Source organism: Oncorhynchus tshawytscha, linkage group LG01 (assembly GCF_018296145.1).
Source record: "Oncorhynchus tshawytscha isolate Ot180627B linkage group LG01, Otsh_v2.0, whole genome shotgun sequence".
In the NCBI taxonomy this organism is placed as follows: Eukaryota; Metazoa; Chordata; class Actinopteri; order Salmoniformes; family Salmonidae; genus Oncorhynchus; species Oncorhynchus tshawytscha.
In genome coordinates, this window is record NC_056429.1 from 64,202,020 (window position 1) to 64,219,802 (window position 17,783).

The 17,783-nt window shown below is 40.1% G+C and overlaps 1 protein-coding gene across 1 annotated transcript; it reads right to left on the reverse strand.

Moving 5' to 3' along the window:
- Positions 1 to 14,375: 14,375 nt before the first annotated feature.
- On the reverse strand, positions 14,376 to 17,237 carry LOC112251497 (homeobox protein HMX2). Its single transcript, XM_024422514.2, has 2 exons — positions 16,769 to 17,237; positions 14,376 to 15,586 (listed from the first exon to the last, which is right to left on the reverse strand). The coding sequence occupies exons 1-2, from the start codon at positions 17,037 to 17,039 to the stop codon at positions 15,039 to 15,041; spliced, it is 819 nt and encodes a 272-aa protein (XP_024278282.1). The 5' UTR covers positions 17,040 to 17,237; the 3' UTR covers positions 14,376 to 15,038.
- Between the last annotated feature and the right edge of the window lie 546 nt (positions 17,238 to 17,783).

Genomic DNA, 17,783 nt, shown 5'->3' on the forward strand with positions numbered 1-17,783 from the left:
TCTTATGCCCGTCCCTCCAGACCAGCCAGAGGAGCTACACAGAAACTCTGACACCAGTAGGGAGGATGCATTGTGCACATGAAATCTTACACTCAACTAATGGTTACAAATGTGTTTTCAAAGAGATCCTGGGTTCCCATATACACACGAACTCACTCGGCTAAATGTGCATGTACGCACAGACACACACATGCAGGCACACACACACACAAATTGGCAGTCATGCAGGTATTTTATGATATGTGTTGCTGAACTGGGGATGGTTTAAAAGAGCCTTTCCTTAGAGGGATGAGGCAGAGGAAGAGCAGTTTATCTCTGTCAGTTGTCAACTCTTCAAATTGCTACTGTATATCATCGTCAAAATGGTGGTACGTAAATAAATTCATATTTGCTTCAGTTCTTGTAAACAGCAGACTAATGATGATCGTCCTGGATTATGTTACTTCAAATGCAAATATAACCATTTTTAAAAAACAAAGTAGATATCTGACAATAACACTGTTATGCCCACAAATCTAGAGACTGGAAATAGCATGTGGGTTGTTGCTTTGACTGACACTTCACACGGATTTAAATGTCCCTATGCTTTCTTTTTTCTCACCCCTCAAATACAATGTATTCCCTTCTAGGGGACTGATCTCTTATTAGCTGTCAGTTGCTTGTGTGCTACTCTCATTGTTTTCCCCAGTGCTGCAGGGTGTATGGTCAGCAGTCAGTCTCAGCCAGCAGTGACAGATAATCTTTCTGTGCACTACACCCCTGGAGTTAAAAGAGACCACTTGGGTGTTACAAAGAGCACCCCACCCACTGTATTAAAAAGACTCCTATCAAATCTTATAACAAACCGATAACAGCCAAGCAGAAACAAGGAGCACTTCACGGTTCAAGAACTCTCAAACAATAACACTGAAATTAGGAATGTCTTTTTCTTCAATGGGGAAAGAGTTGAAGTATGTGCAGTACATATTTGATCCTTCTGAGGAAAAAAAAGATTTTAAAAATGACTTTGCTATACCTTGATATGGTCATTCAATTATTTTGACGATTCAGTCATTTTGACATAAAGCTAATCAGACCCTAACATAGCCCACCACATACATGTGAAACATACTGTATAATGTCGTATATATTTCCCAGTAATAGCAGTATCCACTAACTAAACAGGACAGGACAGGAGTGATAGGTGTTCTCCGATATGAAATATATGAGTATCTTCCTGTCTGATACAGACAGTTACAGTATCAGACAGTGTCAGGACCTCGTCTGAAGGTAATGTCAGCAGCATGGTGTTAACGTTAGACCCTTTTGTGGTTTGGGTAAATGTACATGACCACCGCGGGAGCACTCTTTCCCCTTTTTTAATCGGTGTGTAACAGGCTCATGTAGAGCCAAACTGTCTGTGACACTTCAGAAATGAAACCTCTCAGCAGCAGTGGCCACAGCTGTGGTTGGATTATCAAGTACCTCTCCCCAGTCAGCATATGAACATGTCATAAGCATGGCAAAAAAAATCTGTAAAACTGCAACATTTTCTTCCAGCCTCATGGCAAAATGTGTAGAAGAGCAGGAAATTAGCTTTAATTATGCAAAATTCTCTCAGCCTCATTGCAAAGTGTGTGATGTAGTAACCCCTAGGGATAATATATATACTGGATTTTGAAAGTAACAAACAATGATATCGATTATCTCTTATATAATCCCTTATAATCTCTTATATGATCTCTTCTTTATTTATATTCTGATATGCAAAGTATATGAGATTTAAATTGTACTATTGTACAATGACATCCCTACCCCTACAAGGTCTGAGCATAAGCACCCCCCCCCACACACACACACACACTCACACACACACACACATACACACATATTTTGTAATGGATTTTGGGGGACAGCTAATTTCCTGCAATACCACACATATTACCATGATGCTGAGAAAAAATGTGCCGTTTTATAGCTAATCTCATGCTATTCTACACAATGGGTACACTCTCAACTGGTATAAAATCTCATAGCATCATGGTAAGATTTACCTACAGGCAAAAAAATCAAGCACAGAAAAACGACAGGCTGTCAGCCTACCCAATCATTTAAGGGAGCCGGGAAAGCAAATTTAACAGTTATAATGCCCCAGCCGAGAAACTTAATTTACCAATTTGCGGGAAGACAAGATGTCAGGAAACAAACCAATTTGCTGTGTGTGCAGCGCACAACAAACCCCAGCCGTACTCCCTGGCCTTATGGGAGGTAATTATCCCTAAAAAAGGATGACATTCGCTATTAAGATGAAGCTGCATCAAAATGATAGAGACAGCCTCATTACAAGTAATTATGAGGGAATTAGAAACGTAATTTAACTAAACGAACAAATAATGTCCAGGATATTGAAGAAGCTGCCTGTACTTCTGCCAACTGCTGCAAGTCCCATTACAAAAACGGTACGTCATTAATAGAATGATGACATGCTTTATCTTCCCTACTCCTTTCTGGGAGAGGAGGTACTGGGGGGGGGATCTGAAACAACTGTGGCAGGGCTGTGGGACCTTCTGGATCACTGAGTGTATGTCATGAAGCTTTATACAGTAGATAAATCCCCTCTTAAACGTACAAATAGAAAATGGAGAATACAAAATGGTTGTGCACAATTTCCATTACAGAATGATGAATGACTGATGGCCTTACATTTGGATTAAGCGCTATATTTTAACATTATTCCTTTAAAGACAATCCCAAACATCCTGATTTGGCCTCGTTTTGAAGCATGGTCATACAAAAATGCTAGCGGCCATGACTGAAGCCAAACAAGAGTTGTCTTGGGAGTGTGGTTTGATGTGAGTGTTTCTTGGGTGTGTCTTTTCCATTCTATCACAACAAACAAGGGCAGTAGTGAGTACAGAGAGGTAAGCAAACCAACTGGGCAAAAACTGGTTGAATCAACATTGTTTCCAGATCATTTCAACCAAAAATGCTATGTGATGACGTTGAATCAACGTGGAAAACTGAGAGGATTTGAAAAAAGGAATCAATGTAAGGGAATTTCGTCTTTCCTTCACCCAACTTTTAACCTAAATCCAATGACATGGTGAAACGTTTTCTTGACTTCACGTTGAATTCATGTTAGTTGACAACTCAAGCAAATGGTATCAATTGCGAGTTGAATGTCCAATCTATCCTACAGCACAATATTCTATAACTGGCTAGTTTTATCTCGTCTCGTCTCTCTCTTATGTTCACTGTTTACATATTTTATGGGAGAAGCTTTGCATCGGTTAGTAGCCTACAGAGTAATGTGAGAAGAGTGCAATTGCTGAACTTATGTAGACACTCTAAAGAAAGTGTTTTGATAACTTTCAAATGTAACCGTTCCATATAGAATAAACCATACTTCCCATAATACTGTAAAAGTAGTGTTCTGCTAATATCGCCATGTGCAAATATTATACCTTCCTGTATGGTGTCCCATATATGCCCTCAATCTCACACAAATTATCAAGGAACCTACCAGGTACAACCCTAAATCCGTAATCATGGGCACCCTCATAGATATCATCCTGACCAACTTGCCTTCTAATTACACCTCTGCTGTCTTCAACCAGGATCTCAGCGATCACTGCCTCATTGCCTGCGTGCGTAATGGGTCTGCGGTCAAACGACCACCCCTCATCACTGACAAACGCTCCCTAAAACACTTCAGCGAGCAGGCCTTTCTAAACGACCTGGCCCTGTTATCCTGGAAGGATATTGACCTCATCCCATCAGTAGAGGATGCCTGGTTGCTCTTCAAAAGTGCTTTCCTCACCATCTTAAATAAGCATGCCCCATTCAAAGAATGTAGAAGTAAGAACAGATATAGCCCATGGTTCACCCCAGACTTTACTGCCCTTGACTAGCACAAAAACATCCTGTGGCGTTCTGCATTTGCATCGAATAGCCCCTGCGATATGCAACTTTTCCGGGAAGTCAGGAACCAATATACCCAGTCAGTTAGGAAAGCTAAGGCTAGCTTTTTCAAAAAGAAATGTGCTTCCTGTAGCACTAATACCAAAAGATTTTGGGACACTGTAAAGTCCATGGAGAATAAGAGCACCTCCTCCCAGCTGCCACTGCACTGAGGATAGGAAACACTGTCACCACCAATAAATATACGATATTAGATCATTTCAATTAGCATTTTTCTACAGCTGGCCATGCATTCCACCTGGCTACCCCTACCCCGGCCAAAATCTCAGCACCCCCCGCAGCAACTTACCCAAGCCCTCACCTGCTTCTCCTTCACCTAAATCCAGAGAGCTGATTTTCTGAAAGAGCTGCAAAATCTGGATCCCTACAGAACAGCTGGTCTAGACAATCTGGACCCTCTCTTTCTAATATTATCCGCCGAAATTGTTGCAACCCCTATTACTAGCCTATTCAACCTCTCTTTCGTTTTGTCTGAGATCCCCAATGATTGGAAAGCTGCCGGTGCGGTCATCCCCCTCTTCAAAGGGGGAGACACTCTAGACCCAAACTGTTATAGGCCTATATCCATCCTGCCCTGCCTTTCTAAAATCTTTGAAAGCCAAGATAACAAACATATCACCGACCATTTTGAATCCCATCGTACCTTCTCCACTATGCAATCTGGTTTCCGAGCTGGTCATGGGTGCACCTCAGCCACGCTCAAGGTCCTAAATGATATAATAACCGCCATTGATAAAAGAAAGTACTGTGCAGCCATCTTCATCGACCTGGCCAAGGCTTTCGACTCTGTCAATCACCGCATTCTTATCGGCAGACTCAACTGCCTTGGCTTCTCAAATGACTGCCTCGTCCGGTTTACCAACTACTTCTCAGATAGAGTTCAGTGTGTCAAATTGGAGGGCCTGTTGTCCTTGCAGTCTCTATGGGGGTGCCACAGGGTTCAATTCTCGGGGTGACTTTTCTCTGTATATATCAATGACGTCGCTCTTGCTGCTGGTGATTCTCTGATCCTCCTCTACACAGACAACACCATTCTGTATACACCTGGCCCTTCTTTGAACACTGTGCTAACAAACCTCCAAATGATCTTCAACGCCATACAACACTCCTTCTGTGGCCTCCAGCGGCTTTTAAATGCTAATAAAACTAAGTGCATGCTCTTCAACCGATCGCTGCCCGCACCCTCCTGCCCGACTAGCATCAATACTCTGGACAGTTCTGACTTAGAATATGTGAACAACTACAAATACCTAGGTGTCTGGTTAGACTGTAAACTCTCCTTACAGACTCACATTAAGCATCTCCAATCCAAAATTAAATCTAGAATTGGCTTCCTATTTCATAACAAAGCCTCCTTCACTCATGCTGCCAAACATACCCTCGTAAAACTGACTACTACAAAATAGCCCCTAACACTCTACTCAGCAAACTGGATGTAGTCTGTCACAGTGCCACCCGTTTTGTCACCAAAGCCCCATATGCTACCCACCACTGTGACCTGTATGCTCTCGTTGGCTGGCCCTCACTACATATTCGTCGCCAAACCCACTGGCTCCAGGTCATCTATAAGTCTTTGCTAGGTAAAGCCCCGCCTTATCTCAGCTCACTGGTCACTATAGCAACACCCACCCGTAGCTCCAGCAGGTATATTTCACTGGTCAACCCCAAAGCCAACACTTCCTTTGGCTGCCTTTCCTTCCAGTTCTCTGCTGCCAATGACTGGAACGAATTGCCAAAATCAATGAAGCTGGAGTCTTACATCTCTCTGTCTAACTTTAAGCATCAGCTGTCAGAGCAGCTTACCGATCACTGTACCTGTACACAGCCAATCTGTAAAGCACACCTGACTATCCCCATATTATTACTTACCCTCTTTTGCACACCAGTATCTCTACTTGCACATCATCATCTGCACATCTATCTCTCCAGTGTTAATGCTAAATTGTAATTATTTCGGCTCTATGGCCTATATATTGCCTACCTCCCTACTCTTCTACATTTGCACACACTGTACATAGATTTTTCAAAATATGTTCTATTGTGTTATTGACTGTACATTTGTTTATGTGTAACTCTGGGTTGTCGTTTTTGTCGCACTGCTTTGCTTTATCTTGGCCAGGTCGCAGTTGTAAATGAGAACTTGTTCTCAACTGGCCTACCTAGTTAAATAAAGGTGAAATAAAAAATAAGACAGGAGTTCCCTGACGTGTAAAGAATATACATGGTTCCCCAGTCCCGCGGTGTTTGCCCTTATATTTAATAATAGAAATATGATAAAAATGTGTGTTGTATCATTTTAATGATGGGTGAAAAGTCTCACCCAAGTCAGACATCCAGTATCATCCTGTTTTTCAGTCAGGGTATCCATTTCAAAAGCATCTCTTCTGTCCTCCATCTGTAGAAAAACGAGGAAGCGTGACACTTATTGAAAGGGTGATATTACTAAACGCTTGTGATGTACTGTCTTATTAGTAATCACCGTTTGTCTCTTGTGAGGTATTTTCCAACGTCTGATTCACAAGGGACACGTGCCACCATGTCACTGACTGGTTGGCATTGCTTACTCGGGCCAAGGAGTAGTCCATTGGCTCAGTGGAAGGAGGCACCTTCCTTACAACATACAGGAGACACAACACTGATTAAATTATTAACGATGGTTAGGTGACTTCCAGGACAGATAGTATTTTCACCATTGACCAGATCAAATGTGACCAACCTGATTCAAGTGTCCTCCATTACTCTGAAGCAGGGCTGGTGTCTGGCCAATGCCTCAGCCTTCTGTAACACCTCCTGACATGGTAGGGTGTTCCCACAATGCTGTTGAACAACACATCCACCAGGTTTTGTACGTAGCCTGTGAAAGTGATAAAATATCACTCAATAAACATAAGTGACTCATTTCAGGAAACTAGGCCTATGTCACATGTCACTACTTCACAGGAGAGGTATTTGAATGAAAACATTTATTTTCATCAAAATGTGTCTTTTGGCAGAAATGTCTTCTGGAACATGAACTTTAATGTGCCTTCGTAACAAACTTGTATGCCATCTGTATATATGAGTAACATTTTTTAATTATGAGCCTAGTTGGTTTAGCCACGTGAAAACACAGGAACCTTCCCGCTAGCCACGATTGGCTGAGATAATGGATGGGCTGGTCATGCTGAGAGATGAGTTTGGATTAGTCTGCAATGTATGATGCTTCTGTCTATAACATGAGTTGCTCAGTATGTGTAAGTAATCCTTTCTAATGCAGTTTTTTTTATAAGATATCACAAAGTACTTCAAAAGTGTTGCTAATGCTCTCCACTTTCTGGAGGACGATTGTTCCACGCTGACTCTGAAAATGAGTCCGACGATAAGGAAATCCCTGATTTTAGTTTACATTTTAATTGAACCATACATTGTAGAGTCTTCTGAAATGGTGATCAACCGTGTTGTTGTCAGAGAAGTTGATCAAGTTTTGAAATCAGTGGAATGCCCAGTGGAAGCAGCATATCATAGCTAAAGAGAATTCTGGCAATTTCATTGCAAATATGCAGAGGGAGTCAACAAGAGAACACCGATGGCTGTTGTATAAAATACCTGTCTCCAGATTACATCTTCAAACAAAGGGCAACCATGGCATCCTTGACAGGGGAGGAGAAGCGTTAAACCATGTAAGAAAGTCTAGTTAGCTACATTTTCAGAAATTATATGTTTCTAGTTTTGTCCGACTTTTTCATTGCAAGTCAAAGCGTACTGTTAGCTAGCTAGCTAAAGTTACCTGGCTGGCTAGCTAGCTAGCGTTACATGTATGATCTGTGTTGTAATATTATTTGTATCTAAGCAAAGCCATTTGCATTGCTAATTGTAGCCTAATGTTAGCTAGCTAGCTAACATTGAACCTAGTTGGTTAGCTTTAGCTACCTGCAGATTCATGCATGGTAGTAACGTTATGAGTTGGGATTATGGTTTATTATTTAGCTAGCTACATGTCTAAACAAAAGACTCCACTATGCAAATAACTATTTCACTGTACAGTTGACAGTTTCTATGTTTGTGCATGTGACAAATACACTCAGATTTTATTTCATATACTGTGTGTTTTCACGAGACTGTAATGTAAAGAACAACATGACCTGCACCAAAGTCAAATTAGGATATAACGTTAGGCCAACAAGACAGTGTCTAAGTTTTAAAATTCTTTGGTAGAATGCCCTGGCACCTATTACCATACACCATTCTTTTGTCTTGCCTATTCACCCTCTGAATGGCCCACATACACAATCCATGTCTCAATTCTCTCAAGACGTAAAAATCCTTCTTTAACCTGTCCTCTCCCCTTAATCTACACTGATTGAAGTGTATTAAATAAGTGACAGAAATCAGGGATCATAGCTTTCACCTGATCAGTCTGTCATGTAAAGAGCATGTGTTCTTAATGTTTTGTAAACTCAGCATCAACGGTTGTCTAGAAAGGATCAACAACCAACTGGACAGAGCTTGAAGAATTTAAAAAAGAATAATGTGCAAATACTGTACAATCCAGGTTTGCAAAGCTCTTAGACTTACAGCTGTAATCACTGTCAAACGGTGATTCTAACATTGGGGGGGGTCATGCAAACACAATTTCCCCTTTAGCCCACCCATTTCCAGTTAATGTAAAACAGAATCATGAAAAATCACTTCTGGCTCAAGCTCTCTTTTTTAAACATTAGACCATAAATACAGGGAGCTGGTAAATGGCGACGGATGACAGGCCTGCCTCAAGAATCTCATTATTCCTACCTCAAATTCATTTAAGGAGCAAAACAGGTCTTGAGAGTTGTCTGGCTTAATGCATTGCGATCGCTTTAAGAACTAATTTCTGGAAGCAACCTCATGACCCTGCATCTCGTCAAGGTGCTATGTTTTACAACCTTCCCCTACATTACACTCAGAAAAGTGTTCCAAACGGGTTCTGCGGCTGTCCCCATAGAATAACCCTTTTTGCTTCCAGGTAGAACTCTTTTGTGTTCCATGTACGACCCTATGTGGAAAAGGTTCTACATTGATCCCTAAAGGGTTCTACCTGGAACCAAAAGAGGTTCTTCAAAGTGATCACCTATGGGGCCAGCCGAAGAACCCTTTTGGTTCTAGATAGCATCTTTGTTCCTATGAGTGTGCTGTATAGACGTACACAAGTCCCCTATGGAAATCAAATGCTGGCTAACATGAGACTAAATTGGTTACGAAACCAAATGAGGGTTGAATTCCTGAATATTGTTATTTATACAAGGTTTGTCTATGTTGAAAATTGGCTACAATGATGACATAATCCTGTGATTTGAAATTTCACCCGCAAAACAGTTTACGTTGATTACTTTTTTTGAATCCAATGTATTTTCCGCGCAGACTCCACGTCACGATAAATTGATAATTACATTGAAACAATGTTGATTCAACCAGTTTGTGCCCAGTGGGATGGTATTTCTTTAGGAATGTAAACAGTAGCAATTGGCATTTTGATATTTGGGGTGACAAATACAATAAAGAAAACATAAAGTTGTAATGATGACATGACACTTTGTTCGAGCCATGTCAAACATGATATTGGTATTGTTTGTATTTCAGATCAAACGTGCAGTCTAACTGGAACAGAATTACCCGATACTCTAATACAGTCATATAGAGCTGAAGTCGGAAGTTTACATACACTTTGGTTGGAGTCATTAAAACTTGTTTTTCAACCACTCCACAAATTTCTTGTCAACAAACTATAGTTTTGGCAAGTCGGATAGGACATCTACTTTGTGCATGACACGAGTCAAGTTTCCAACAATTGTTTACAGACAGATAATTTCACTTATAATTCACTCTATCACAATTCCAGTGTGTCAGAAGTTTACATACACTAAGTTGACTGTGCCTTTAAACAGCTTTGAAAATTCCAGAAAATCATGTCATGGCATTAGAAGCTTAGGATAGGCGAATTGACATTATTTGAGTCAATTGGAGGTGTACCTGTGGATGTATTTCAAGGCCTACCTTCAAACTCAGTGCCTCTTTGCTTAACATCATGGGAAAATCAAAAGAAATCAGCCAAGACCTCCAAACGCCTGCAATTTCCAAATGCCTGAAGGTACCAAGTTCATCTGTACAAACAATAGCAAGCATAAACACCATGGGACCACGCAGCCATCATACCGCTCAAGAAGGAGACGCGTTCTGTCTCCTAGAGATGAACGTACTTTGGTGTGAAAAGTGCAAATCAATCCCAGAGCAACAACAAAGGACCTTGTGAAGATGCTGGAGGAAACGGGTACAAAAGTATCTATATCCGCAGTAAAAACGAGTCCTATATTGACATAACCTGAAAGGCCGCTCAGCAAGGAAGAAGCCACTGCTCCAAAACTGCCATGAAAAGCCGTTTGCAACTGCACATGGGGACGAAGATCATACTTTTTGGAGAGATGTCCTCTGGTCTGATGAGAAAAAAATAGAACTGTTTGGCCATAATGACCATTGTTATGTTTGGAGGAAAAAGGGGGAGGCTTGCAAGCCAAAGAACACCATCCCAACCGTGAAGCACGGGGGTGGCAGCATCATGTTGTGGGGGTGCTTTGCTGCAGGAGGGACTGATGCACTTCACAAATAGATGGCTCAATGAGGGAAGAAAATTATGTGGATATATTGAAGCAACATCTCAAGACATCAGTCAGGAAGTTAAAGCTTGGTCGCAAATGGGTCTTCCAAATGGACAATGACCCCAAGCATACTTCCAAAGTTGTGGCAAAATGGCTTAAGGAGAACAAAGTCAAGGTATTGGAGTGGCCATCACAAAGCCCTGACCTCAATCTTATAGAACATTTGTGGGCAGAACTGAAAAAGCGTGTGCGAGCAAGGAGGCCTTCAATGCTGACTCAGTTACACCAGCTCTGTCAAGAGGAATTGGCCAAAATTCACCCAACTTATTGTTGGAACCTTGTGGAAGGCTACCCGAAATGTTTGACCCAAGTTAAACAATTTAAAGGCAATGCTACCAAATATTAATTGAGTGTATGTAAACTTCTGACCCACTGGGAATGTGATGAAAGAAATAAAAGCTGAAATTAAATCATTCTCTCTACTATTATTCTGACATTTCACATTCTTAAAATAAAGTGATGATCCTAACTGACCTAAGACAGGGAATTTTGACTCGAATTAAATGTCAGGAATTGTGAAAAACTGAGTTTAAATGTATGTGGCTAAGGTTTATGTAGACTTCCGACTTCAACTGTCGCTAAACAAATAATTGTAATTTTTGTATCCATTTTAGGACTGCCACATGGGAAAAGCTGAGTAAAATGTAAACATTAGGAGTCCTGTAGATAGTTTCCTCTAGAGATGAAAGAAATATCCTGGAAATCCTGCAGCTCATCTTTTCCCTGCCCCTCTTTCTACAGTTGCCATTATTCTTGCCATAAATTATACCACAAAGTGAATTACACTTGCTTTTCACTTTACCAGGCAGGTTTGATCAATCCTAAAGCACAACACATAATCTCAAGAAATCTTCACAGTGATTCCAGCCACTGTTTCTTTGGCGTTTAAACCACTTCAAATCATTTTCATTGCCTCACTATTAAAATGTGTAATTCATACCTGCCATTTGGGAGATGTATAACACAAGCCCCTCTCACTTTTTTCTTTATCTCTCTCTCTCTCCCTCACCGCTCAGTCTCTCCAACCCTTTCTATCTTTCTCCTGTAAATCAAACAACCCCATGTAACAGGTCATGCAGATATCCCACAAGTCAGCAGTGCACAAGTTTCCATCCAGGAGAGTAGTGTGTCAAACATGATGGCATAATGACCGCTGTAAAACTAATAAACAGCTTCATTCACACAACGCTATTCCTCCTTTTCATGAGCGGTCTCTCTTTCACTCTGTTCTCTCCCTTTCCTTTCTTTCATAAAATCATCCCCCTGCACCTCTCCGCCAGCATCAGTTACCCATAAATCACTTATGTTGTCTAACGTGATCCATTTGCCCAGAACACCGAGCGGCAGTTGCAGGAATTGGGTTAGGAATAATCTGCTGGGCAACAGAGCCTCGCTAGTCATGATGCTGCAGGGTAATGTATAGCCATTAGCACCGAGAGAGAGAGGGAGAGGTGTGTGTGTGTGTGTGTGTGTGTGTGTGTGTGTGTGTGTGTGTGTGTGTGTGTGTGTGTGTGTGTGTGTGTGTGTGTGTGTGTGTGTGTGTGTGTGTGTTTGATTGGGCCTATTAACGTTAGAGCAACCAAATACTGTAGCCTAATATTGTAAGAGCAAGCAAAGATATAAAATGTACAAAGAAGATACAAAAAGACAGAGTTATTTCCAAAATGTGTTATTCCAACCATTTTCCATGTGCTGTATTATTGTACAATGGTACCAAAATAGTTATCAGTTTTTTATAGCCTTATCTGCGGTCATGGAAAACTAAAATGTGTATAATATGTATGTTTCAATAGTTGAAACCAAGATTATAGGTCTGTTTTTATATTTATTTTCTATTAGTTTTAAGATTTTTATTCGAAATTCAGTTTAGTTTCAGTTCGTTTTCAGATCTGATTTGCTAGTCACTTAGTTTAAGTATAATAAAAACATTTAGTTTTTCTATTATTTCGTTTTAGTGTTAGTGAAATGAAGTAGCCTATGGGAGGCTAGGAGCCATTTTTGTGTTGTACAATTTTTTGGTTTTGTGGAATGTCTCTTCTTGCCACTGTGGGGCAGTAATGCATAAGGTGATGGGTCAGGTCATAGGTTAGGTGAGATGACAAAGATGCACCAAATAATATTGTTTTATTATTCGTTTTGTTTTAGTTTCAGTTTTAGTTTACTATAATAACCTTGGTAGAAACGTACCTAGGTTGTCTGTTATGTTTAAAAGCAATCTAAGCTCCAGGCAAAAGTTTTACATTGCTTCAATTTCAATTAATTTCATGAATTGACCTGAGTTGAAATGGAGTTGGCCCCATTCTTATAGGCCTACGTTATGTATTACCTAATATTGTACAGTATACACTTGTTACAACTAGACTGTAATCCTGCAATAGACAATGAAACTCCTATCAATTGGGCCTACACCAATCAATGATTTAAGAGTTAAGTATATGTTTTCTCTCTATAAACACTCAAAGTGGTATGCCATTTCGAAACAGGTTTCTTTGTCAGAAAGCCTTTTCTAATATTTTAACACGTATTTTTCACTGTAACCGATACAGTGTTACCTATGCATAGTCACTTTGCCCCCACCTACATGTACAGCTCACCTTAGCCTGTACCCCGCACACTGACTCGGTACCGGTGCCACCTGTATATAGCCTTGTTATTGTTATTCTTATTGCGTACTTTTTATTATTACTTTTTATTTTAGTCTACTTGGTAAATATTTTCTAATTCTTGAACTGCACTGTTGGTTAGGGGCTTGTAAGTAGGCATTTCACTGTAAAGTCTACAGTTGCATTCGGCGCATGTGGCAAATAAAGTTTGATTTGATTTGAGTGGTGGCTAGCTGGAAAAGGAAAAGCATCACACAACGATGCGGTGAGTCTTGAACTTTAACAATGGCACTGCTTATTACATTCCCCCCAACAAGGCTAGGCGTTTCTGTAATGCACACTTCAAATGTCAGAATATGCCGCCATGACTCTGATTGGTTGCTGATGGTGTACATCTCTTTCCCTTCCCCTGAAATAGGTTAAGCAGACCACTGAGTTGACACTCATAAGTACATATGACACATTTCACATTGGCTAACTTGCCAAAGGACTGTGATGACAGATGAAAAGAGTCTTTGTGTTTAAGACAGGCAACATAAATATAACCAAAGCGTTTGACACGATCTTAACTCATTATGTGTCCATGGTTGAAGGGAAGCAGCACATAAACCCCTCTGCAGCCAGTAATACTGCAGTGGAAGGCTACACCTGAAATCACTTGTATACATAGATCATTTTGAAACTGTAGTCCCCTTCTGGTAAAAACATGTTCACAACACTTTGTTGTTAATAGCACATATTGTTAGTTACACTGTTAGTAGTAGGCAAATGAGCACTTGTTACAGACCTATGAGGCTTAGGGTATAATATTACATTGTTCACATTTGACAAATATATGTTGAATACGGAAAAACAGTGTCCTACATTGTTTTTAGGCTACCAGGCAATCTAGATGTTTTTAATATGAATTTTGGCGCACTGGAGGCTTATGCCACTGGCTAAGAGGGTGTTTTAGTATCATTGTTCACCTTTAGAGGCCTAGTTAGTTGCAGAGTCATATGTTTATAAGAGAGTTTGGCCAACTGTAGCTGGATGTCATGTTGATTGAAACTTCCATGACAGAAAGTTAAACAGAAAAATAACAAATATAGGTTTTTCTTTAATAATCTTTGAGCTGCAGTGTGAATATTTTAAATAAGTAAGCTATTTTATATTGTACATATGAAATTCGTTTTTCCTTTCCCTGTTTTTCAAAAACTGGATGGAAATGCCACAATTGAGATGTCGAAATAAATATTAAAAACGGGCAATGTACAATAAATCCCAACCCATGTTTCACTGATATAGAAAATGTATTGAATTAGCAGTTTATTTGGTGGGCCTATGATTACAATAACATTTCCCCAAAATCGAAGCAACGAGTTTGCACTTCCATATCCCCAAATGTATAAACCCAATTTCTTCCAGTATTTTATAACAGATTAAGGTGGTTGGACCTCAATATTTCATATTCACATTCACATTACATTTAAAACTGTGTTTGAATGCATTCATAATTGGTTTGGGAAACAGTCCACTTGATAACATCTGTATTTCAGTGTCTAAATTCTCGCAATGTATAACGCGTTAAACCAGGGAGAAGAACGCAAAATCAAGGTTGAAAATAATTATTATACACATGGTGTATTTTATACATTTAGAGAAGCTTGTTGCTTTCTTGTTAAAACATACAGTTGCTGCATAATAAGACATATTTTTTTTCAACAAATAAAGTTATATAATAGACATGAGTTTGGCAGACATTTATAAGAAAGTACTGTCGCGTGTTAACGTGTTATTATTTTGGACTGTCATCACAGGCATTGAGTCAATATTCAATCTTGTTATACAGATTGTACAGTGGTAACCCTTGTAGGCTGCTGCCGGGATAGTATAGTGGCGTTGGAAAAGCAATAGATCTTGGAACTGGTACCCGGAGCAGGGAGTTATCTCTAAAAACAAGCGGCATTCCGACCAGTGTCTGTGCGGATGCGTGTGCCATGTTCGCAGCCTCCAGTTCCGCCGACAGTTGTCGTTTCCATTTGTTTCTGCGGTTCTGAAACCACGTCTTCACTTGAGTTTCTGTTAGCTGTAGACTTGATGCCAAGCAGGCTCGCTCGGAGCTGCTCAAATACCTCTTCATATCAAATGTGGACTCGAGCTGGTACACCTGACTCCGCGAGAAGACGGTACGAGTCTTCTTCTTGGACGAGTTAGTCTGCTTGTCCGCACCGTCTGTCTGTCTCTCCTCGGAAATAGGTGACATTGGATTGCATGGTCTCTCTTGTTCCTCTTTGTAATCCTGCAGCAGAGGCTGTGTCAAGTGCGGTCGCCGTGCAATCCCGTCATGGCCTGAAGTAAGTCCCTTGGTTGCACCTGCATTGGGGAAAAATACCAGTATTTTATTTTACCTCTTATTCAACTAGGCAAGTTTTATTTTCAATGACGGCCTAAGAAGAGTAGGTTAACTACCTTGTTCAAGGGTCAGAACGACGGAGTTTTAATCTGTCAACTCGAGGATTCGATCTTGCAACCTCTCGGTTTCTAGTCTAACGCTCTAACCACTAGGCTACCTGTCACCCAGTATAAAGACCAGCGGATTGGAAATAACATTTCAATAATTTCAAAATATTTAGACACTGTCCTCCTCGATATCATCTATAGCCTACCAACATTGATAAATGGTGTAGGCCTACCCTCAATAAATATGCATCAACATAAGATAGGCTACTGGACGCTTTAGTCTATTGCCTTTAGATCAGGTTATCAATTCTGTCACAAAATGTAGAATATGTCTCCAAAGGTTTCACACTTATTTTTCAAAGGCTTTGTTTTGGCCTACCCAGGTTTGGAGAACATCCCTATTAAAAGAATAACATTATTCGATACTCGGTACAAGAGTGCATTAAGTGTGAACTTTGACTCATTAATTGACCGTTGATAGGTTGTAAGTGGCCTTTTAAATAAACAATTTAATATGACTCTGCCTGGTGCACAATATTAATTAAATCAGGTTACATTTAACGCTCAATTGACGAAATGTAGTGCAGTCATTGTGGAAACATGTTTAATCAATTAGAAGACTCGATTAAATTTGGAATGAAGGGGGAAACATCCTGTTAATTATTTGACCTTTCCCCTGTTCGCTGATCTAGCAGTAATACGACACATTAAACAAAGTGAAGTGATAGTCTACCTATTTGCAGACACAAACAGGCTACTATTGAGTTATCGAAGTTTACAAGCTTAAATTGCAGCAAGTATTAGGCTAAATGTATCATAAATACGTGTATAATTAGGCCTAGCCAACCTTAGTCTACTGTTGACCTATAATTAGGCTACAATAATAGCCTAATAATAGAAATAGTGATAATATCCCGTTAGATGCCATAGATTTATACAATATATAGCCTACTTAACTTTTTTACTTGGAAAATAAGCGTTTATTTTCGAAAGGCAAAACGTCAGCGACGAAAATCAATTCAAGAAAAATCTATTTTAAAGCAAAAATTATTACGTTTTACGCACAACACAAATTACATTCAGTAATCTACTCACCTAAACATGAAAAATTAAGTGGTTGATGTTGGTTGCATGGCTCTCTGTGACCAGGATCCGAGCAGAAACAGTCTGCAGAGTCCTCCCCACCGCTGCACTCCTCTTCCGAAGAAACCGAGAGCAAGCGCGTCCTCGCCAGCTGCAGTCCTTTGGAACTCTCCTTCGCCCCGGACCGTGGCTTCTCCGACGACTTGCCCAATATCGACTGAATAGTGAAGGTGGAAATCGGGGCCGAAGAGCACTTGCTTCCGTTGTCTTCTGTGGTACTCATTCTAGACTCATAACAGTAAGATTGGGCTATATCGTATAGTTTTTGTATAATTGTTTTCTTATTATTGGTCTGTGAGGACTCCTCTTGTGTAAAAGAGTTCGAAAATAGTATTTTTTTTTAGGTAAACCTTTTTAAAAATTGTGATGCTTGGGTTGTTTTTTCCTGGAGCTCAGGGAACATGAATGTATTCCTGGTCGACTTCCACGCGCTCTGGACTAAAGGCGTTGTGGCGTTGGCTCATTTGCATGTAGGTAAGCTCCTCTTGGACCAATCACACGCTCAAACTAAGCCCGGAAATTTCAAACTCATGTTGAGGTTCTGAGATAGGATGAGAGGCGATAAGGAAAGGCTGTCGTTTATTCCATCTTTACGTCCCTCTTTGAATCCGATAGTGAAGGTAGACAAATATAGGCCTTATGGCACAGACAAATCACACATCTTAGGCTATTAAATTACTTTAACAGACATCTCTCTCTGGCAGAAATATGCAGCACAAAACGTTTTGCATAGGCATAGTATCCATCGACTTTCATTTAGAAACTGATGCAACATGTCTCTTATTATAACCCACATTCAATTACATTGGACCTTTGGTTGAAAAGGGAGCATTGTTTAGGGTATGGATTTTGTGTAGGTAAAGGTTTCTAATTTTCAAGTCTTATGTTGTGTGTCGTTTTTTGTGCCTGTTTGTTTTGTTTTTGTGTATATATTTACACACATTGAACTGTAGCAAATTACTTACCT

What these genes read in the sequence shown, in the direction of transcription:
- LOC112251497 (XM_024422514.2), bottom strand. Translation starts at nt 17,039, where the DNA reads ATGAGTACCACAGAAGACAACGGAAGCAAGTGCTCTTCGGCCCCGATT. An exon ending in ACTTAATTTTTCATGTTTAG is followed by an intron (nt 15,587 to 16,768) that starts GTGAGTAGATTA and finishes TCCCCAATGCAG; the next exon opens with GTGCAACCAAGGGACTTACT.